The sequence below is a fragment of the Panthera uncia genome, chromosome B1 (genome assembly GCF_023721935.1).
Source record: "Panthera uncia isolate 11264 chromosome B1, Puncia_PCG_1.0, whole genome shotgun sequence".
Lineage (NCBI taxonomy): Eukaryota > Metazoa > Chordata > Mammalia > Carnivora > Felidae > Panthera > Panthera uncia.
This window is the reverse complement of record NC_064811.1, coordinates 66404592-66428107: the sequence shown is the minus strand read 5'-3', so window position 1 is coordinate 66428107 and position 23516 is coordinate 66404592. Positions and strand designations below refer to the sequence as shown.

Genomic DNA, 23516 nt, shown 5'->3' with positions numbered 1-23516 from the left:
TTTCTTTTCTTTTCTTTTCTTTTCTTTTCTTTTCTTTTCTTTTCTTTTTTTTCTTTTCTTATTACAAGTCTATGCTAGTTTGGGAAGCTACCCAGCCATTCACTTTTGTTTAGACTTTAGGTGCTCATGCAATACTCACCCAGACCAGAACCTCAGTTACCATCGAAAGGGAGAGCTTGCACAGATGTATATGTTCAGCCAGGCCATAATAGCCAGCTACCTGCCCACCTAGATGCCTCCAAGGCACCTCACACTCAACATTTCTACAACCTTATTCATAGTCTTCCTCCCAAACCTGATCTTCTTTTGGTGTTGACTATTTCAGTAAAATGGCATCATAATCCATATTCAATCTAGCCAAAAACCTGGGAATCATCTTTATACTCTTTTTCCTTTAATCCCTCTTTCAAATCTATCCCCAAATCTTGCTGATATTATTTTAAAATCTCTCTCAAATCCTTTATCCACATACACTTCTAATCTGACCCATGCTGCCTTCATTTCCAGTCTCTGGCAGTGCAGGAGCCTCTAACTGGTGTACAAGCATTGACTTTGATCGTTGTAGCTGGTCTTGTCTCCTCTTTGTTTAAAACATTGTTCTCAGGATAAAGACCAAATTATTTCACATTGTCTGGAAGCCCTTCAGCTTCATATTCCTCCTTGCTGTCTCTCTGCTTCAGCCACACTGGCCTCCTTTTAGTCCTCTTGTATCATGGTCCTTCCTTTGTACACATTCTTTCTCTGACACTCTAACTTCCCCATTTCACCAGTTAACTCCTACTTGTCTTTCTAATAGAATTTCCTGAAGAGAACTTTCCCCTCAGTTAAATTCCAGTTATATTGCCTGTTGGTTCCATTAATGTTAATTTATTAGCTTATAAAATAGCAATGCAGTTGCTATTTTACAGGTATTTGTGGCATTTTATTATTTTACTTTTTGTTCAAGTAACATCTTTCATTAAGATGTAAGTATTTGTAAACTTGCTTTTTGTATGACATTTTAAAACTTCTTTTTCCTTCCTTTAGCTAAAAACTGCCAGAGAGCTGAGATCTTTTCTGAATTGGCTCACAAATACATAGCCAGTGCCTAGAACATAATTGCCTAATATTTTTTGAATGAATGTACTAATAAATCAGAACCCTAAACACTTAAACATACCTTCTTTGTTTTTCCATCTGTACATTCAGTAACATCATGGTCTCTTCTATCCTAACTTTTGACTTAATCTTGCAGTTTGATAATAGCCCAGTTACCAACCTCCAAGAATAAATCAAAGAACATAAGAATGGAAAGATAAACAAAAATGAGCCAACAAGCAGAGCAAGCAGGCACTCTAACTAGCCAGCTTTGTAACTGCCCTTTTATTTCCTACCGGCATAGGTCTACAGTCTCCTTCCCCTCAGGTACATTCAATAGTGATCAACATATGTTCCGTAGTTCATCAAACTCTTTATATCCAATTCTGTTTTTCAAAATCAAAGCTGTAGGAGGAGTGTCTGTACCTTCTACTGAATATTTGATTTTCATTTCTACTTCTCCCAAGGGATTTCACATGTTAATTTGTCACAGCCTGTCTACAAGGTAGTTAGCTGGTTTCTCTTTATCACAGAGTTTCAGGGCTTTGCGTATAGGTAGCTTTTGGTCATTTCTGGTCATTTATGCTATTATTTCTTCCAGCATGTGCAGTCTTTGCCAACAGAAAAAATTACCAAGAAACCTATTCCAGATGAGCACCTCATTCTAAAGACCACATTTGAGGATCTTATTCAGCGCTGCCTCTCCTCAGCCACAGATCCTGTATGTATTTTTTTCTCATATTTTGCTTAATTAAAATAATCTTCAGGGCACCTGGGTGGCTTGGTTGGTTTGGCATCTGACTTCAGCTCAGGTCATAATCTCACAGTTTGTGGGTTCAAGCCCTGCATCGGGCTTTGTGCTGACAGCTTGGAGCCTGGAGCCTGCTTTGGATTCTGTGTCTCTGTCTCTCCCTCTCTCCCTCTCTCCCTCTCTCCCTCTCCCTCTCCCTCTCTCTCTCTCTCCCCCCTCCCTGCCCCTCCCCCACTCATGCTCTGTATCTCTCTCTTAAAAAAAATAAACATTAAAAAATTTTTTTTAATAATCATTTATAGAGCTCTTCTGTAATTGTATGAAGTCCTACAATATACTGCAAAAGTTTGTATAATAGTAATAAAATTAGCACTTGTGTACTTTGCTTTACATATAAAAATATAATTAATTTCTTTTATATATAAATTTATTTAATCCTTACAACAACCCCAGGGTAGGTAGATCTGTCATCTTTATTTTACAGATGACTAAGTTAAGACAAAAAGCAGTTAAGTAACACCCAAGGTCAGAGCCAGAATTCAAACCCAGTCTGGCTCCAGAATTTATGCTGTCAACCACTGTGCCGCATTGCCTTTCATCAGTAGACCTCATGTTTGGCACATAAATAGAACAGAATGGTGGTATATAAAAAATTCAGGTTAGGGATTTCTTTCTGAGCTTACTCAAAGCTTTTAAAAGTAGGCAGATAATCTTATATGTAACTTTGCAAAGATCTTAAAAATAATTGTTTTCGATACTAGAGTCATATTCATAGTTAAAGCAACTGATTTTACTTAGTTTACCTAGAGGATGCCTGTGTATTGGCAACAACAAAAGTTCCACAAAGCTGCCTTGTTTTAGATGAAATCTCAGTTTCTGCCAGCAAACATTGAATATGTTTATTTAGCCACTGGCCACTTGTCTGCTTGAAAAACAGCTCCTGGAATTTGTTGTTTCATCAAACATTGAGTATTAATATGTGCAACTTTCTTCCGGTCTTTTGGAAGGCAGTTCCCTGTACTAAAAGTGTCAGGAAAGCAGAAGCAAGGAAAGGTTATCATAAATCTTCATGCCTAGCATTCTGGAAGTGATGGAAAGACTGAGCTAGGAACAGAGAGCAGATGAAGCAGATGGCCTAGTATACGCTGTCCCCTGTGCATACCTCTAAATAGGACACAGTCATTCAAAACTAAAAATGAAGGAAGACTCCAGCCCTCCTTCAGGCATGAGTCAGTATAGAGAGGTTGAGAAGGCACATGGTACCCAGCCCAACTCAATAAATTTTTGTTGACTTTAAACTCCTCTAGGTCAACATCTTATCTTCGTTCTGGGTCCACAGGAGGCCTGGGCCAGATGAGAACCACAAAAGACAAACTGTTTCTATAATTCCTGTACCTAGTTAGGGGAGAGGCCCTAATATGCTATCCCATCTAGGTGACTCCTCCACATTGGGGCAGGGCTCCTACTGGAAGCTAGATGATACTAGCTTTGAGCGGGGACTGTAAGAGGTCCCCTCCTCACAAATAGCTGGAATCATTTTTACAGTATAGTTGTATTCCTATTTTCACTTTAGTTATGTTCATACAACAGAGAGCAATTTTGCCAGATGACTTAGTTTCTAATGTTATCCTTAATAGCTTCATCTCTTCCTCTGCCCTCTTCTTTTTTTTTTTCTTTTAATTAGTTTCAGGTGTACCATATAGTGATTCAACAATTCTATACATTTTTCTTTTTTTTTTTTTTTTTTTTTTAATTTTTTTTTTTTTTTAACGTTTATTTATTTTTGGGACAGAGAGAGACAGAGCATGAATGGGGAGGGGCAGAGAGAGAGGGAGACACAGAATCGGAAGCAGGCTCCAGGCTCTGAGCCATCAGCCCAGAGCCCGACGCGGGGCTCGAACTCGCGGACCGCGAGATCATGACCTGAGCCGAAGTCAGCCGCTTAGCCAACTGAGCCACCCAGGCGCCCCTCTATACATTTTTCAATGCTCATGATAAGTGTACTCTTTAATCCCCATCACCTATTTCACCCATCCCCCCACGTGTCTCCCCTCTGGTATCATCAGTTTGTTCTCTATAGTGAAGAGTCTGTTTCTTGGTTTGTCTCGCTTTTTTTCCCCCCTTTGGTAGTTTGTTCTGTTTTTTTTTTTTTTTTCTTTTTTTTGTGTGTTTATTTTTGAGAGAGAGAGAGAGACAGAGTGCGAGAAGGGGAGGGGCAGAGTGAGGCAGAGAGAGGGGCAGAGACCCAGAATTTGAAGCAGGCTCTAGGTTCTGAGCTGTGAGCACAGAGCCTGACATGGGGTTTGAATTTACGAGCTGTGAGATCATGACTTGAGCCAAAGTTGGACGCTTAACCGACTGAGCCACCCAGGCGCCCCTAGTTTGTTTTGTTTCTTAAATTTCACATCTGAGTGAAATATATGATATTTGTCTTTCTCTGACTGACGTATTTCACTTAGCATAACACCCTCTAGCTCTATCCATGTTATTGGAAATAGCAAAGATTTCATTCTTTTTATTACTGAGTAATACTCCGTTGTGTATGTGTGTGTATGTATATATACATACACATACCACCCCTTCTTTATCCATTCATCTATTGATAGACACTTGGGTTGCTTCCATAATTTGGGTATTATAAATAATGCTGCAATAAACATAGGGATGCATGTATCTCTTTGAATTAGTGTTTTTGTATTTGGGGGGTAAATACCCACTAGTGCAATTACTGGATTGTAGGGTAGTTCTATTTTTAACTTTTTGAGGACCCTTCATACTGTTTTCCACAGGTGCTGCACCAGTTTGCATTCCCACTAACAGTGCAAGAAGGTTCCTTTTTTCCTACATCCTTACCAACACTATGCCGTTTCTTGTGTTTTTTATTTTAGCCTTTCTGATAGGTATGAGGTGATATGTCATTGTGGTTTTGATTTGCATTTTCCTGGTGATGAGTGGTGGTGAGCATCTTTTCATGTGTCGGCCATCTGTGTGCCTTCTTTGGAGAAATGTCTGTTCATGTTTTCTGCCCATTTTTTAATTGGATTATTTGTTTTTGGGGTTTGTACCAATTCTTTATAGATTTTGAATACTAACCCTTTATCAGATAGGTTATTTGCAAATATCTTTTCCCATTCAGTATGTTGCATTTTAGTTTTAACTGTTGAACATTTCCTTCACTGTGCAAAAGCTTTTTATTTTGATGTAATCCCAATAGTTTATTTTTGCTTTTGTTTCCTGTGCTTCAGGAGACATATCTAGAGAAATGTTATGGTTGATGTCAGATAAATTACTGCCTATGCTCTTTAGGACTTTTATAGCTTCGGGTTTCACATTTAGGTCTTTAATTAATTCATTTTGAGTTTATTTTTGTGTATGGTGTAAGAAAGTGGTCCAGTTTCATTCTTTTGCATGTTGCCCTACAGTTTTCCCAACACTATTTGTTGAAGAGACCATCTTTTTCCGATTGCATATTCTTGCCTCCTTTGTCGAAGATGGATTGGCCATATAATTGTGGGTTTATTTCTGGGTTTTCTCTTCTGTTCCATTGATCTATGTGTCTGTTTTTGTGCCAGTACCATACTACAGCTTTGCTCAGAATTGTGATACTTTCAGCTTTGCTTTTGTTTTTCAAGATTGCTTTGTCTATTTGGGGTCTTTTGTGGTTCCATATAAACTTTAGGATTATTTGTTTTAGTTCTGTGAAAAATGCTGTTGGGATTTTGATACATAAAAAAAATCATTCAGCACAATCAAGTGGAATTTATTCCTGGCATGCAAGGTGGTTCAGTATTCATAGATAAATCTTTGCTCGCTTCGGCAGCACAGATACTAAAATTGGACCAGTACAGAGAAGATCAGCATGGCCCCTGCCTGAGGATGGCATGCAGTTCCGTGAATATTCACAGATCAATTGATGTGATGCATCACATCCACAAGAGAAAGGATAAGAACCATCTGATCATTTCAGTAGATGCAGAAAAAGCATTTGACGAAGTACAAAATCCATTCATGATAAAAACCCTCAACAAAGTAGATGTAGAGGGAACGTACCTCAACATAATAAAGGCCATGTATGAAAAACCCACAACTAACATTATACATGATGGGGAAAAGCTCCGAGCTTTTCCTTTCTCCTCTTGTGACACGCTGACACTGTCCTGCAGCATACCCAGCGCGCACCAGCACTCCTCTGCCTGGAATGCTGCTCCCACGTGGCTGCATTGCTTACTGCACACTTGCTCCAGGCTTCTGCTCCCGTGTCCCAGTAGCTTTCCAACCTTTCTTTACCGCCCGCACTCCAGCGCTTCTAGCCCTTCACACTGTTAGCTTTCCTTCCTGGCACTCATCACCATCTCATGTACAACATATTATTTATTTAGTATCTTTTTCCCACCCAATAGAATCCGAGCTCCATGAGACATAAGCATGGCAAATAATAGGCACTCAATAAATATTGAAGACCAGTGTCACTTCTAAGGTTACTGCAAAATGTAGGTCATTAAGTTAATCACATTGTAATTGAAGCCGGTAATTTTAGTTTTAGAATAGTTTTCTGTCACTGGACTTCTAGTACGTGGATTGGGAGGTAGGAAGACTCCTTAATTTAAGAACTCATTTTACTACTTCCGTCTTAGTAATCTTAAGCCACCAGAAGATAATTTTCTCTTTTTCTTGGTGTTCTAACAGCTCAGAAAGAAGCAGAATTAACTATCAAATGGACTAAGCGTACAAGTAATATTAAAGTATAAAGGTTAAAATAAGATTCCAGTTCACCTCTGTGTAAGCCTGCTAGCACCCATAATTTACAACAACTGTCCTTAGATCTTCTTTTCTGGTGTACAATGATGTACTGCTCCTCCAGATGGCCCTTCCTGTTTTTGTGAATAGTGCAGTTATACGTGCACACACCTTGTCAGATGAGCTTGCAGTCCACGTGAAATCCACCACTACTCCATCTTGCACTCCAGAAGGAAGCCCCTTATCCTCTTACCTTTCTCCCCCCACCCTCCCGTTAATAGGTTACTGAACTCTTTCAGTAATGGTCTTTCAGGTTTCTGGTTCATAGTTGCCTCTGTTTCTTTATAAAATAAAGCTGGGCGCCTGAGTGGCTCAGTGGGTTAAGCGTGTGACTTTGGCTCAAGTCATGATCTCACAGTTTGTGAGTTTGAGCCCCGCATCGGGCTCTGTGCTAACAGCTCAGAGCCTGGAGCCTGCTTCGGATTCTGTGCCTCCCTCTCTCTCTGACCCTCCTCTGCTTGCTCTCTGTCTCTCTCTGTCTCTCAAAAATGAATAAATGTTAAAAAAAAAATTTTTTTTTTTTTAATGAAGCTTTCAGCATGATGAGTGTCAGGGTTAGTGAAATGAGTTAAGGCAAAGTCTTTGGATTAAAGTTAACGTTCAAGTATAACATCATCTGTTTTTCCTCTCCTGCAGCAAACCAAGAGGAAGCTAGATGATGCCAGCAAACGCTTGGAGTTTCTATATGATAAACTTAGGGAACAGACAGTAAGTTTGTGGGAAAAAGAAGGATCTATGATAATCATTTTTTCCTAGTAGCTAGTAAATGAGCATCTCACCAGCACATGTATGTAATGTATTTGGGGATAAAATTGTGGTGACAGTTATAGAATGGGCTTTCTCTAGCTAGAGTCTTAAATGTCATTTATTGGGGATGGGAGGGTAGTGGGGAGAGGGAGAGTATGTGTTTGTCAGGCAGGGGTATAGTTTTAACTCCTCTTGTAACAAAGAGTAGAAATACATACTGACTTGTAGTGGCCCTGGGGTAGCTGGTCTTCCGTTCATTATATATGTCCTGTATTGTTTCCATTTCAGCGTTCTTTTCCCTACCCTCACATGAGTCCCATCACTTATTTCACAAGAACCAAACCAAAGGAAGTTGATGTAACAGTAGAAGTGGTGTGGTCCATGGACTGATCCAAAATAAATTCTTCCCTCAAAAGTATGGGCATGTAGGCCAAATAATGGGGGACAGAAACTATAGATTTTATGGTTTTAAGAGATGGTAAGATTACAAAAAACTGTTGAGAATTGATAAATTGAGTACCTGGTAAGAACTATTGTCCTACACATGCAGATAGGCCACAAGTTCAAGATCTCTATTGTAGACAAGGTTTGAGAATAAATAGGGTCCTTACTCTGAGATATAGTGACTAAGAATTTTTAAACTCCTTCATATACATGGGAAAATTTTTAAAAGGTATGAGGCTATATCTAAAATAATTGAAGAAGTAAAGCTCTTAAGTGGAGGAAGATGTTAGCATTTCAGCTCGGGGTGGAAATCTGGCTTCATTTCTATAAAAAACAAAAAAACAAAAAAACCTGGCTTATACATGTTCATAATTCATAATAGTTTCCTTACATAAATCATTTTGTCATGATTCTGCTTTATAACTTTAAAGAGTTGCTTGGTCCAAGAAACTATTTCTAGAAATGCTAAATGGTTTATTTGCTTTTTTATAATATTTATTTTAAGTTCCTTTTAAATATCAGTGTTTATGGGAAATTCTTCCTTAATTTAATTTTTTCTCTTGATTTTACCTTTATTTCAGCTTTCACCCACGATCATCAATGGTTTACACAACATTGCGAGGAGCATTGAAACTCGAAACTACTCAGAAGGATTGACCATCCATACCCACATAGTTAGCACCAGCAACTTCAGTGAGACCTCAGCTTTCATGCCAGTTCTCAAAGTCGTTCTCACCCAGGCCAATAAGCTGGGTGTCTGAAAGGACATCTTTATTCCCAGCCCATATTGCCATTCTTCCAAAGAAGCATATTTTAAAAAATGTTAAGATATGGACCAATCCTCATTAGCATGTTTCCATAGCAGCCAGTCAAGAGCATTTACACTATTCCTGCAGATATACTCACTTTAGAACTGCTCAAAACCCAGGTGCTTTCTTTTGTTTTAATCTTTTATTGCCCATGACGATTTTCCTATTCTGCAAATAGTGTATTTCCTGGATTACACTAGTATGTTTTCCTGAAGTATTCTGATCAAATGTGGTTTTTAAAACCTCAGTATACTTTTTGGGAAAGAAGCATCTGGTTATGCATAAAGCAGAGCTAAAACTAAATTTCTTTCACATCCTCCCTACTTCCTCCATGTCAATCAGATTAAAGTGTGTAATCCTATTTTATGTGTACTTAGTCTTTTTTTTTTCAAAACAGCTGCTCACAGGTTAGTTTAATCCCTGTTTTTTTGTGTCTTTGGCTTCATTCCAGTCCTGAACAAATAACTAAATCTAGAAGGTGTTACATAGATTTTAGCAAATATTAATGAAAAGTGGGATCACTAGCTTTAAGTATCTATTGGAAAAGACTGAGCATTTTCATTCTGTAGAATTCATTGGACTTTCTTCTATTAATAAATGTTTCTAGTATTGAGTTTTAAGATTGAATTATCTCCATTTTATATTTAGAAATTCGTTCATCCATTTTTTTAAAAGTCACCCAGAATTCTGAGGTTTAAGTTTAGAAAGAAAACTTTAATTTCTATCAGCCTCCTGAATCAAAGGAAGACATTTATCAGCCAGTTTTTCTGTCAAGTGATTTTATTATAATTTTGTCTTAAGAACAGTGCGATTAATAAAAGATAATGGTCCCCGTAGAATCTTTAGAATTAAATACTAACAATTCTTCATTGTTACATTATGTAATTTTACCTAAGTAGATTGGAAAACTAGAAAATAAATACTGTGACTACTATGGAGATAGAGTTGCTGTTTCAAGGATTAAGAGTAGCTCCAGTAAGAGTAGTTCATCAGGCTTTGTATGTCCTGAGTGAAATAGTTTGCAAGAGCCTCTCGTTTTCTTTTGCTGGGATTCCCTACTTGCCAAATTAAACCCCTCTTTTAAAAGTTAACCACTCATTGTTTAGCTCAGAATAGTTTTATAACTAAAAAGGAGGACCTTGATAGCATGTGTGAGCATTGGAGCCTCAGGACTGGGGTGATATACTGGGGCACCTACCCTTCAGTCTCCTGGGAGTTGAGTAGTCTGAGTTCTGTGACTCACTGACGTCACAGCTTGACCTTCTGGACCTGGTCCCCAACTGCAGTGTCAGCCCCAGACTCCATGGGAACAGCAGGTTGGCTTCTAGTAATTTTTTTCATCTATTGCCCTTACGTTACAATTTGTGCTATGGCTGCACATTTGCCCTGATAGGATAATAGCATCATTGGCAGCATTTTAGAAAAAAATAAATTCCCAAAAGAGAAAGAAAAGTACGTGGCAGTGGAGTCCTGGCCAACCCCAAAGATTTTACAAGTAGAGGGTAAAAAACTATTTGCCACTGACATCTGAGCAGCCATTATCTCTCCTTTCTCAATACAGCATTGTGATAATTTTTTTCCCACAGTGGAGGCATTTTTTCACGTGGCTTATAACCTTGGAGAATTTTCACGTAAATGGATGGTGGTAAGAAGAGCTGAACCCAAAATACTGTGTTGTGTGAAGTATGAAGATATTAGGAGATTATGGAAAGAGCACACTTTGTTTTCTTGAAGAAAAGCAGAACAACTTCAAAAAGTTTTCTTTTTATAAAAGTAGAGAAAAAAACTTCAACTTGATTTTGTAAATAAGCCTGTTTTTAACATTTTCAACTCCAATGACACTGCACTGTATTCCTGCACGATTCAGGCACCTCTGTATAAAGTTACTCTTACACGATGATGTGGTGGATCTGTTACTTAGTTTGGGAAAGTTCTAGCTGTACCCTTGAGATTATTTTGTGTATAGTGATGAATCAATTCATCCTGAATCCCCAATTCCTTCAGTTTTGCCCCTTTGTTGGTGTGCTTTATATTTTTTGAACCTACTTAATTTTAAAACAAGGAAAGGGGTGTGAGGGAAACTGGTAGGTGGGGCTGGGTGTGGCCAGGAGATGTATCAGACCTCTGGGAGGTGCTTTCCTTTTTTTTTAAATTTTTAAACGTTTATTCATCTTTGAGAGACAGAGTGCAAGCAGGGGTGGGGAAGAGAGAGAGGGAGATACAGAATCTGAACCAGGTTCCAGGCTCCTAGCTGTCAGCACAGAGCCTGACGCGGGGCTCGAACTCACAAACTGTAAGATGACCTGAGCTGAAGTCGGAAGCTTAGCCAACTGAGCCACCCAGGCACCCTTGGGAGGTGCTTTTTTTGTTTGTTCGTTTAATGTTTATTTATTTTTGAAGGAGAGAGACAGAGCATGAGTGGAGGGGCATAGAGAGAGGGAGATACAGAATCTGAAGCAGGCTCCAGGCTCTGAACTGTCAGCATAGCGCCCCATGCGGGGGCCTGAACTCACAAGCTGTGAGATCATGACCTGAGCCAAAGTCGAAGGCCCAACCGACTGAGCCACCCAGGAGCCCCTGGAGGTGCTTTTTAATATTGCACCTGCTCTTCATTCTTCATACGGCCCTTTGTGCTTGGTGGGGTGGATGTATTCTTAGGCCTCATTTGAGAATCTTTATATGTAATGGCATACATAGCTGATGGAGGTAGTTGTTTATTTAATAGTGTGGCACCAGGGAAAAGTTGGGAACACCTTGCTCTATGCTTGACTGTTGAGAGCCCAGTGAGCCTATATATATTCCTCTGGCCTCAGAAAACTCCTATGTATCCTGGAGGACAAAAAGATACAATGGAGTTCTGGGCAACCACATGTACCTTGATTAACACCTGCCTAAAATGTAAAGGGAGGGATGATGACTGGTTAACACTGATAACCACTTGTCTCCTGAGCCAGAATTGTGTTCACCTAAGAGCGACTGTAAGGCCAACTGTTGACTCTTCTGCTGTGGTGGAGACTTCGTTTGGAACTGTCATGAAGATTGAGCAAATAGTGTGTGCACATCCGTGTATGCATGCGTACATAAGTATGTGTGCTCCCCTCTTTATTTTGTTGTTCCCCTGCTGTGATGGCAGCATTCCCAGATAGAACCCCTGACAAATCTGTGGGTGTTCATCAAATGCTAAAGATGTCACAAGTAGCATCTCAAATTACTCTATGAGTAAAAGGGACTGTCTATGCACAGAAAATCTTTTTTTTTTAAATGTAACTTATTGTCAAGTTGGTTTCCATACAACACCCAGTGCTCATCCTGACAGGTGCCCTCCTCAATGCCCATCACTCATTTTCCCCTCTCCCCCACCCCCCATCAACCCTCAATTTGTTCTCAGTATTTAAGAGTCTCTTATGGTTTATCTCCTTCCCTCTCTGTAACTTTTTTTTCCCCTTCCCCTCCCCCCTGGGCTTCTGTTAAGTTTCTCAGGATCCACATATGAGTGAAAACATACGGTATCTGTCTTTCTCTGCCTAACTTATTTCACTTAGCATAACACTCTCCAGTTCCATCCACATTGCTACAAATGGCCAGATTTCATTCTTTCTCACTGCCAAGTAGTATTCCATTGTATATATAAACCACATCTTTTTTATCCATTCATCAGTTGATGGATATTTAGGCTCTTTCCGTAATTTGGCTATTGTTGAAAGTGCTGCTATAAACATTGGAGTACAAGTGACCCTATGCATCAGCACTCCTGTATCCCTTGGATAAGTTCCTAGTAGTGCTATTGCTGGGTCATAGGGTAGGTCTATTTTTAATTTTTTGAGGAACCTCCACACTGTTTTCCAGAGCGGCTGCCCCAGTTTGCATTCCACCAACAGTGCAAGAAGGTTCCCGTTTCTCCACATCCTCTCTAGCACTATAGTCTCCTGATTTGTTCATTGTAGCCAGTCTGACCAACGTGAGGTAGTATCTCAGTGTGGTTTTGATTTGTATTTCCCTGATGAGGAGTGACGTTGAGCATCTTTTCATGTATGCACAGAAAATCTTAACTATTTGGTCTTATGGATGAATACCCCAAATCTTTCAACCAAACTAGATTACAAAGAAAAAGCAATCAAATTAGCTCTGTATTTCCACTTTCCCCAGTATACTACTTGTTTCATCTACATTTCTGTAGCATCAGTGCTTTCGTAACTGAACCAGTCATTTATGAACTATGAACCAGGCTGCATAGTGCGCATCTAAGCCTGACTGAAGTCACATTGTATCATTTTTTGTCCAGCTGTTTGCCTTTTTACCCCCTCTTGGAGGAATGGGATGTGTGGATTTTAAGGTGGTTGGTGTAGATCTAGAAGAAGCTAGTAAAATCCAGCAAAGGGAACTAGACTTTGATAAAACTCTGGTACCTGTTCTTTGCATTCTGGATTCATGCTTCCAGAAATCTGCTAAAGTATTTATTTAGCAAACAATGTTAATGTTGTTAGTCTGAAACACCTAGAATGACTTTGTACAAACATCATTACTCCATAATGTCTAAGATCTTCATTTTAATGGAGTTGTACTCCCTGTAGAATTTGAATTCAATTTTTGGCTGATATTCCATAGACTTAGAAGGCTATTGTTATTGTTCATCAGGTAAGCTTGTTCCTGCTTTTATTGCTGTCTTATAATTTCCTGGGCCATGACCTTTCTAAACCACCTTTTATGTATCAATGGGTTAATGTGCAAGCGGGGAGGGGGGAGGGGGAGATGGCTTCAGAAGCCTTGTGAAATAGAGGAAATATTTCTATTTCCTTTCTTTTTTTTTAATGTTTACTTACTTTGGGGGAGGGGGGGGGGAGCACAGCGCAAGGGAGGGAGGAGCAGAGAGAGGAGAGAGAGAATCCCAGGCAGGCTCCACAGTGTCAAAACAGAGCCCAACGTGGGGCCTGAACTCACGAAACCGAGAGATCATGACCTGAGCTGAGATCAAGAGTCAGACGCCCAACCGACTGAACCACCCAGGAGCCCCGAAACATTTCTGTTTCAAAAAGATACAAGACTTGTTGGACTTTAGCCTATGTGAGGTAAATTCTAATGGAATTGGTGTCTCAAACATCTACAATTATCTCTTTTATATCTTTAGAGGCTTTTACACTTCTCAGGTCTAGAGCATAGCATTTTAGCATTATTAACTTGGTTTCTTTACTTCAGTAATTAATATTTGTAAATGGCTTCATGCAGTTCAGTAGAGACTTCATTTCCAAACAGATGTGTTACCAGTAGTTGATGTAAAATGAACCAGGAGGGAGCCTATCACAGGAACAGAATGGATTCAAATTTGATTAGAAGAGGAAAGTTTCAAACCTTTTTTTCTGGTAAGTAAAAGAGTAGTGAGTATAATATATAATTTAAGGGACCCATTAAGGCAGCCAATAAGTATGATGAGTTGGCTAATGATGAGAAATCAGGGGGGCCTGGGTGGCTCAGTCAGTTAAGTGTCCAACTTTGGCTCGGGTCATGATCTCACGGTTCATGAGTCTGAGCCCCACAGCAGGCTTGCTGCTGTCAGCCTGTCAGCGCACAGCCCTCTTCAGATCCTCTGTCCCCCTCTCTGTTCCTCCCCTGCTCACGCTTGCAAAAAAATAAACATAAAAAAAAAATCAATGACCCTATTAAAAAAAAAATTATGAGGCATCATTTCTTCTTGTACTTTGTCCAATAAAGGAGTTCGCTACTCTAGGAGAACTAGAGTACGTGGTGGAATTGAATATGAAAAACAGGCTTCAGTAGTAAAGAGGGAAAGCAACCATCTCCTAAAAGTGACCTAAAAGTAACTACCTATCCCTCTAGCTATCTCCATATAACTGATGACCTTCCCTGACCACCTTTTTTCCTTGAAGGAATCTTTGGGAGAGAACTAGTCAGTTTTAACAGGTAAAAATCAAGTCCACAAAGAGTTTTCTGCTGGAAGGTACTGCTTGGACACCTTGAAGGAACCTAACCTTTCCTTGATCTGGGCACTGAACGAGGTACTTAGCTCTCTCTCACAGTCCTCATCACATCAGCCCAGGAAGCTAAGCTATTCAGTTGCCCAATGCAGCTAGTGAGCAGTAAAATCTGTATTCAAACCCAGATCTCAGCCTGGTGAGCATGTTCCTTTCACAAAACCAGTTTTCCCAAAGTAAGAATAACTGCTACTACAACGAAAACACATTATGCTTTTTGAGTTTGCTATTTTCCCTCTTAGTCTACAGAGACCTGGCATTTCCCACAAATGAGGCATGTGGTTATTATAAATGGATCAACTTACTGAGCATTATGTGTTGGCTTCTTTTTAGGCAGGTTCTCTTTATGTGCTGGGAAAGATGGCCCCTGGCAACCCAAAACCCGTATACCCCTCTACTGCTTGGGATATACAAAGGGGAGAGGAAACCTCTCACAATACCCAAATACTGCTCACAAAGACAACTCCAATTGCTTCTGTTTGGGTCTCGTGCCCACTCCCTAACTGAGTTCTGTGCCCAGAGAAGTAGGATACTAGAATCTGCTGGCCCACATAGTGTGCCTATGTATGAACACAGTGATTTGTAAGCCCCACCAAGAAACCCATGGAATGGTCTCCCCACAGGAAGAGGTGCAATTTAGAAAAGAGTGGGGGAAAGAGTAGGCCAAAACAATCCCTTACCTACTGGAGAGAAGCCCTGGGTGGTCCCAGTGCAAAATTTCATGGGGAGACGGTGTAGAAGAGCACCTCCCGAGTGTCCAGGACCTGGATTTCGGCATCTTCTCTGCCACTTACTGTCAGTCAAATGTTGCCGCTTTTTGCCTCCAAATCCCTGTTTGTAAAATGAGAGGGTAGGACAAGAAAACTCTCGTTTCACTTCCCAGCTCTGGAAGTCTGTTATCCACCTACCTTTCCTACAGCGTCTTTGTGTATTAACTACAAATCTTCAAAAGGAATGGAAAACAAATTAGGATAAGCACCGAAGCTTTGAAGAAAAATGACAAACAACTCAGGCCTGTTTATATTTGGATACCTTTCTTTCTTTTGTAGAATTAATTTTATGTCTAATCTGGAGAAAAATCAATGCAAGGCTTTCCTTGGTTGGAAATAAGTGGGCAGGCGTTAAAGCAGTTTCTAATTTGAGGATTTGGGATAAATATATTTGCTTGGCATTGAGGTCCTTAGGGGTGAGTTCCCTCTGTAATGATATATATTTCCATGAAATTAACCTTTCTAGACACCTGTTTCCCACATCAAGAATAGGCCACATTTGATTACATAGATACTCAACAATGAACTAGCTTTTTCTCTGGTGCTGCAAAATCTGGGTCACCCTTTTGACATTCCTGAACTCTATTTACAAATGCCCCCTCCCCACTAAAGAACAGCAGGGGCCTTTGCCTTTTAAGAGCAGCCTGTGGTAATTGACACAGCAGGGAGAGAAAGAGGTCATTGAAACAGAAACAATAACTGCAGCTAATACTGAGAAATAAATAAGAGCTTGTTTATCTGCCCTTGGAAACCAAAATAACTATCCTAAAAGAAATTGGGGCGGGTGTTTGTGGGGGAAGGGGAACTGGAGAGCTGGAAGAGTTGTGGGTGAAAACGTTTCAATACTGTCTTTCTTCTGTCACAATAATAGGGATTGTTCATTTATTTCAGAGAGCTGGGATTTGGGAGCAGGGAGAGAGAGACAGTGGGGAGGAGCTTGGTTTGGTTTGTATACCTTGTTTTACCCAGATGTTGGTCAAAGGGGGGTGTGGTGTAGGTTTTCACAAATGTTAACTTGCCATGCCTGGCTCTTAAAAGATGCTTAGTGATTCTTCCATAGCATTTGTTAGAGTTTGTGGTATATTCTTCTCATAGTGAGGATTTGATTGCCTTCTGGCTGCCCGGCTGGACCTTGAGTTCCATGAGCACAGCCATATACTCCTGTCCGTGGAGCTCAACTTATGCTTGGCTTCTACGAGAGGCTCAAATAAATAGATGTTGAATGAAAATGTTAATTTCATTCCAACTGAAGATAACTTGGAAAGATGCAAAGGACAGTATATCACCGACAGAAGAGACAGGTTTGGGTTGGTTTCGGTACTCCAGTTTCTCATTAAGTAGATGCTCTTCTCTAAGAATTAGGAAGTAAAGGCCTTCAAATCCAGCCATCTCCCCTGCCTAGGTTCCTGCTGCTAAATAGTAGCACTTTGTTGTTTTGTTTTTTTTTAATTTTTTAATATTTTTATTTATTTTTGAGACAGAGAGAGACATAGCTTGAGCAGGGGAGGGGCAGGGAAAGAGGGAGACACAGTCCGAAGCAGGCTCCAGGCTCCGAGCTGTCAGCACAGAGCCCGACATGGGGCTCGAACACCCAGACCATGAGATCATGACCTGAGCCGAAGTCGGACACTTAACCGACTGAGCCACCCAGGTGCCCCGGTAGCACTTTGTTAAGAGTGGTCAGGAAATATGGGAAGGGTCTTAAGCAACAAGGCTGGGCTTTGTTAAAAGAAAACCCCTCATTCCCTTCATATCCAAAGCAATAGAATCATTCATTTTTTAGGAACAGGTCCCCCCTCATCCACTGCTATAAAATCTCAATAAGAAAAATTTCCAATCCATTTAATACAGAAAAGGGGAACCCAACCCTTCTGTGACTGGAGGAAGCTGAGAAGACTAATTTTATACTAAGCCCATGGTGTTGCTGTATCTCAAAGCCACTCTTCTGGTCATCTGGGAGGCAAACTTCCCAACTTTATGTTCCCCTGAAATTATTCTAACCTAAAGCCTGGGAATGGCTTCCTCACCCCTAGGTGCACAAAGATTGTTTACATGTGAAATTGTTGTCCATGCCTCTCATCCAAAAGGCGGCTCGCCCCCCTCCTTTAATTCCACAAGAGCTGCAGGGTGCATCCCTTCCTTAGGCCAAGGGAGTTGCCTTGCATGATTACCTCTGATACTGTGGTAAATAAAACTGTGATTTTATTTCACAGTTGCCTGGTGTGGCTAGAATTTGTTCTTTGAAGGCCTGAATCCCTCCAACCCACCCAGTCTGGAACCCTCAAACACACCCTGGCTTCCAGGTCAGGCAGGTTTCATAACTGCATCAAGTCCATCTCTCTAGGTGATTAAAAAATAATGAAATACCCACATAATCTTGGAAGCGTTCATTGACAAGTGAGAGCTGTGCCTTGTCCTTGTTTAGGAAGCCCCCTGCCACCCAAACCACTGAGCACCTGGCTCATAATCTTCTTCAGCTAAATCTGGACAACCACTCTGTGTGATTTCAAACTCCTGTGAAGGTCCTGTCCAGTAAACCTCAACCTCCTCAGCACCAGACTACCTTTGACCTACTCATCCCAGGGACAGCCACCTCCACTATAATCCTGTGGCCTCACCTTGGAACTGATCATTGGAAAAGCAGTGGAAACGCTTCTACCACTATAGGTCTTAAGTCCCAAATCCCACTCTTGGAGCACAGTGCCCATTACTCCCTTTATTCTCATTCCCCAACAGAAATCGGCCTTCAACTGTTTTCAAAACCTTGGTGCCTTTGATTTCTCTACTATATATGAGTTCTTAGCTTCCTTCTGATCACATTTCCTTCTCCTTTCTCCAGCCTGGACTCCATATAAACTTCTCTCTCACCAGCACCTCAGTTACCTGACTCTCCTATCCTCACCCCACCCCTAGGGCACCTGGGTAGTTCAATTGGTTAAGTGTACAACTTGGGCTCAGGTCATAATGTCACTCTGGAGTTTGAGCCCACATGGGTAGGGGGGGGGGGGGGGGGGGGGGACTCTGCCCCTCCCCCACCCCCACTCTCTCTCTCAAAAATAAACAAACATAAAAAAAAAATTTTTTTTTTAAATCCCCATCCCTACTTCAATTGGGATATTCCATCAGACTGCTGAGTTAGGCTGTATAACCGTTACTGTGCAGACATCATGATGCCATTTTAAGCTTAGAGCATCCATTCTTGGTTGGGCCCTTAATTTGGCTCAACAATCTTTTAAGCATTTCTTGGTCAGCTTCCTCTTTCGTTCTGCTCAATAGCTCTTGGAAGCCTTCATCACCTTTCTGCAGCTCTCTACTAAATTCCCACTCTGCTTACCCAGCAGATGATCTGACCTTTCCCTTCAGAAGAAACAGGCTGTCATGGCACCCTCCTTCACTTTACTGGCTCTAAAAGCTCTATCTGCCCTCATCCTCATTTCCTTTCAGTCTCCAAGAACAAGCTGTCCCTCTGCTCAAAGTTCAACCATCTGATCACTCCATCCCATCCTGCCTAACCCCCTCCCCAACCCTAGAAAACTAGCTCCATCAAGCATTCCCTTCCTCATGGTTTTGACCTTTGACCTTTCATTATATTTCTGCTAGCCAATAAGTGTGCTCAAATCCCTCTTGTCTGAACACTCAGACACACACTCAGTTTCGTTTCTTTACCCTTCACTCCAAGCTTCTTGAAAAATTGATTTCCATATATATGCTATGCTTGTCTCCTCTTCCTCATTCTTAAACTTCTGTGTAAGGTCTTTTCCCATAACTCGCTGAAAAGGCCTCGGCACAGGTCAGCCATGACCTTTGTATGTAGTGGGCTCCTCATTCTCCCTCCTTAGTAGCTTCTCTATAACATGCGATTTTGTGAATCCTCTCCCACATTTTGCTGATTCTCCTAACTCTTCCATTTTCTCAATCCATGCCACAGGCTTCCTTTTCTTTGCCATTCTCATGAATAGCACTTCACTAGAATTCTACCCAGAATCCTTCCTACCTTCCCAGGGCAACTGCTTTCACGGCTAGATTTTACTCTACTCAGTTATGACTAAGATGTTCTCTCCAGCCTACATCTTCGCTGGGCTCCAGGCCTATGTATTCAACAACCTACTGAACATTCTTTTTGGATGTCTGACAACACAGGACCTTTTTTTTCCTTTTTTTAACTTGTTCCTACTTCTTCAGTCCCAATCTCAAAAAATGATTAGATGATTATGGTGATGATGATGATTAATATTTATGGATTCCTTACTACCTGCCAGGCTCTGTTCTAACCTTTAGTTGCCACAAGAGTACTATAAAGTAGGTATTATTATTGAGTATTATTAAGTATTATTAAGTGTATTATTTTACAAAAATATAAGCACAGATTTAATATCTCAATAAGTGACCCTGTCTTTCACTTGAATACCAAATCCAGAGAGCCAAAAAGGATCCAGTATTTTTTATTCCTCCCCTTCATGTTCAATCAAGCATGAAGCCTGCTGGTTCTTCCATTTTAGTTTCTTTGGATTTATCCCTCCTCTCCATAACCTCTTCTCCAGAATCTGTGCCTTTGCCTTACTTCAGACCCTCATCATCACTTGACCAGACTCTTAAAACAGTGCCCTAACCGGTCCCCTTGCCTTCAGTCCTACCTCTCTCTACCTCCAATCACGTCATTCTCCACACCTCTTCTAGAGTGGTCTTTCTATAATACAAATTTGATCACATTATTATGCTTCATAAAGCTTTCCCATGTCTCCCCTCACCTACCACATAGCTCTTTTGGCATGACATTCATGAAACCCACCTACCTTCATGTGCTGCCCACCGCATGGCATTTCAACTTCATCTCCTACTGTTTCCCTACTTTCACCTCAGATATTTCAGACACGTCCCTAAATGCCAAAGGCAAAAGCTTTCGCTTGCACCATTTTCTCTACCTGGAATGTCCTCTGCCATTTATTTGTCTGATAAACTACTTATCCTTCAAAACTGTGCTCTATGAGATGGTAGCCAGGAGCCACACATGGCTATTAAGCACTTGATATGTGGTAACCCGAATTAACATGTTACAATAACATCTGCCATAGTAATAAACAATGGATTTTGAAGGTACAGTGTGGGAAAAAGTATAGAAGTCTTAATAATTTTATATAGACTACACGATGAAAAGATAATATTTTGGATAGATTGGGTTAAACAAACTACTAAAATTTATTTTTTCTACTTTTTTAATGTGGCTACTAGAAAATTTAAATTTATACATGTGGCTGGAATTTGTGGTGTGTATTATATTTCTATTACAGAGCACTCCTTGAAGATCCTTTCTTGGCAAATTTAACTAAGGGGGAAAAAGATTTATACACTGAAAACTACAAAATGTTGCTGAGAGAAATTAAAGAAGACACATAGAAAGAGATCTCAAGTTTTGGGATTAGAGACTTAATACTGTTAAGGTGTCAATACTAACCAAAGTGATCTTCAGATATATTGCAATCTTTATCAAAATCCCAGTGGAATTTTTTGCAGAAATAGAAAAATCCATCCTAAATGTATATGGAATCTTAACAGATCCAAAATGTCCAAAAGAATCTTGAAACAGAAGAAAAAAGTTGGCAGTTTTATGCTTCTTGATTTCAAAATGTATTATAAAGCTACAGTATTTAAAACAATGTGGTACTGGCATAAAGACACACATGCAGACCAGTGGAATAGAATAGAGTCCAGAAATAAACCCTCAAGTGTATGGTCAAATGTTCTTCCGTAAGGGTGCCAAAACCATTCAGGGAAAGAAAAGGAGAGTCCCTTTAACACATGGTGTTTAGAAAACTGAATATCTACATGCAAAAGAATGAAGTTGAACCCTTATACTAGGTACAAAAATTAACTCCAAATGGATCAAAGACCTAAATGTATGAAGTAACTAAAAAAGTCTTTGAAGAAAACAGGGGGAAAGCTTCATGACATTGGATTTGGCAATGATTTCTTAGATACGATACCAAGAGCACAGGTAACAAAAGTAAAAATGGCTCATTGGACTACATCAAAATTTAAAACTTCTGTGCATCAAAGGACACAATCGACAGTGAAAAGGCAACCTATGGAATGGGAGAAAATATTTCCAAACCATTTATCTAATAAGGGGTTAATATGCAGAGTGTAAAAAGAACTCCTGTAACTGAACGACAACAAAAAACCTGATCAAAGGATTAGAATAGACGTTTCTCCAAAGATGCCATACAAATGGCCAACAAGCCCATGAAAAGATGCTCAACATCACTATTAGGGAAATGCAAATCAAAACTACAATGATATGTCAGCTCAAATCCATTAGAATAATGGCTGTAATCTAAAAAAAAAAAAAAAATCCAAAAAACAAAGGAAACCCAACAAAAATGACAAGCATCAATGAGGATGTAGAGAAATGAAAACTCTTGCACATTGTTGGTGGGAATGTAAATGGTGCTGCTGTTATGGGAAACAGTATGGAGTTCCCCCCAAAATTGAAAATAAAATTACCATTAAATCCACCAATACTACTTCCGGATATAGATCCAAAAGCATTGAAAGCAGAGTTTCAAAGAGATAGTTGCACACCTATGTTCGTAGTAGCATTATTCACAAGAGCCAAAAGGTGGAAGCAACCCCAAGTGCCCATCATAGACGAATGGATAAGCAAAATGTGGTAAATACATACAATGGGATATTATCTGGCCTTGAAACGGAAGGGAATTCTGACACATTTTACAACATGGATGAACCTTAAAGACATGGTGCTAAGGGAAATAAGCCAGTCACACAAAAAGTCAAACACTGTATGATTCCACTTATATGAGGTATCTAGAGTAGTCAAACTTATAGAAACACAAAATCCAATGATGATTGCTGGGCTAGGGAGAGGGAGAAATGGGGAATTGTTTTCATGTGCATGACTTTCAGTTTTGCAAAGTTGAAAAAGGTCTAGAGATGTATATATTTATTTTATTATATATTTAACACTACTGAACTGAACATTTAAAAATGCTGGGATTTATGCATATTTGACCACAATTAAAAAAAAAACTTTAAAAATCCAAGTTAAAAAATTCTTACTCAAGATATCACCCTTTCTCCTTTCCCCCTACCTCTTCCTTCCTTTGTACCTCCACTTTGCCTTATATATACCACTATTAGGGCTCTTACCACATTTTTTGGTAATTATTTGTTTGACAGGATAAAGGTTACTATCCCATTTGCCCCCATTAAGGGATGAAATGAACACTCATCCATGTCTGGGGTCTTGACCAGAAGCTAAGAAAAGAGACACTAGCCCTGATAGCATAATATGCTACAGGGGAAAGTTGATATTAGCAAGAGTATATCTTATATCTGTAGAGGTTTCACTCTGAAATTAGATAGGGAAGAACCATTTTTCTTCAGTCATCCTTCTGAGGTCTGAAAGACCTCATGGGCACTTGCCCCTCCCCCCAACACATAGAATCATTCCCTTATCCAGCCTGAGTCCAACCTGCTGAAAGGAGTGGCCCAACCCAGGCTAAGCCTTTGGAGGGAAGAGAGGAAGATGTTCATTCAAGACAGATTCAAGATAGAGTAGCTTATCTAACAGATAATGTACCCAGGGGTTAAGTAAATAACTGTTTTGCTGCCCCCCCCCCCCCCCCCCCCCCCCCCAGACTCTTGTTGTGTATGTTTGATATAAAATAACTTTTTTTCCAGATGATGGACTGGATCTTCCTGCCCTTTGAAGGTCATAGCCAAGAGGTTACATTTGTTTGCTCTGTCTTCCCCTCTAGATGAGGAGCTCCTTTAGAGCAGGGACAGCTTATTCATCCTTGTATCCCCAGTGTCCACTAGTCCCAGCACGTAGCAGGTGCCCAATAAATCCCACACAAATGATCGAGTGGTCAGAGCGTGTGTGGGGTGAGTCATTACGATAACCCAGAGATTTTTGGCCAAGCAACTAGTCCATCCCTGAGAGAAAGGACAGTCTGAATTAGAGACCTGCAGGGAGTATATGGGTCTAATGGGAGTGGGGAGGAGCAGGCACATGTGAAGAAAGTGGTTCATTATAAAGCCCAGGTTGAGCAGGATAATGAAGTCTATACCCTCTAGTTTCATGTTCTATTGTCTCACTAGTCATTATATAATGTCA

The 23516-nt window shown here is 40.2% G+C and overlaps 1 protein-coding gene and 1 non-coding gene across 30 annotated transcripts in view; both read left to right on the top strand.

Moving 5' to 3' along the window:
* Positions 1-8986, top strand: part of SEC31A (SEC31 homolog A, COPII coat complex component) — a 71677-nt gene extending 62691 nt beyond the window's left edge. For all 29 annotated transcript variants that reach the window (XM_049630738.1, XM_049630737.1, XM_049630767.1 and 26 more), the window contains 3 exons: positions 1679-1798; positions 7262-7333; positions 8398-8986. In XM_049630738.1, coding sequence (XP_049486695.1) covers positions 1679-1798; positions 7262-7333; positions 8398-8577 — 372 coding nt within the window. In that variant the 3' untranslated portion in view covers positions 8578-8986. The remainder of the gene's footprint in view (positions 1-1678; positions 1799-7261; positions 7334-8397) is intronic.
* LOC125924106 (U6 spliceosomal RNA) lies at positions 5633-5739 on the top strand. The gene has a single exon (XR_007458288.1). It is a non-coding gene; the product is annotated as a U6 spliceosomal RNA (small nuclear RNA).
* Positions 8987-23516: the final 14530 nt, after the last annotated feature.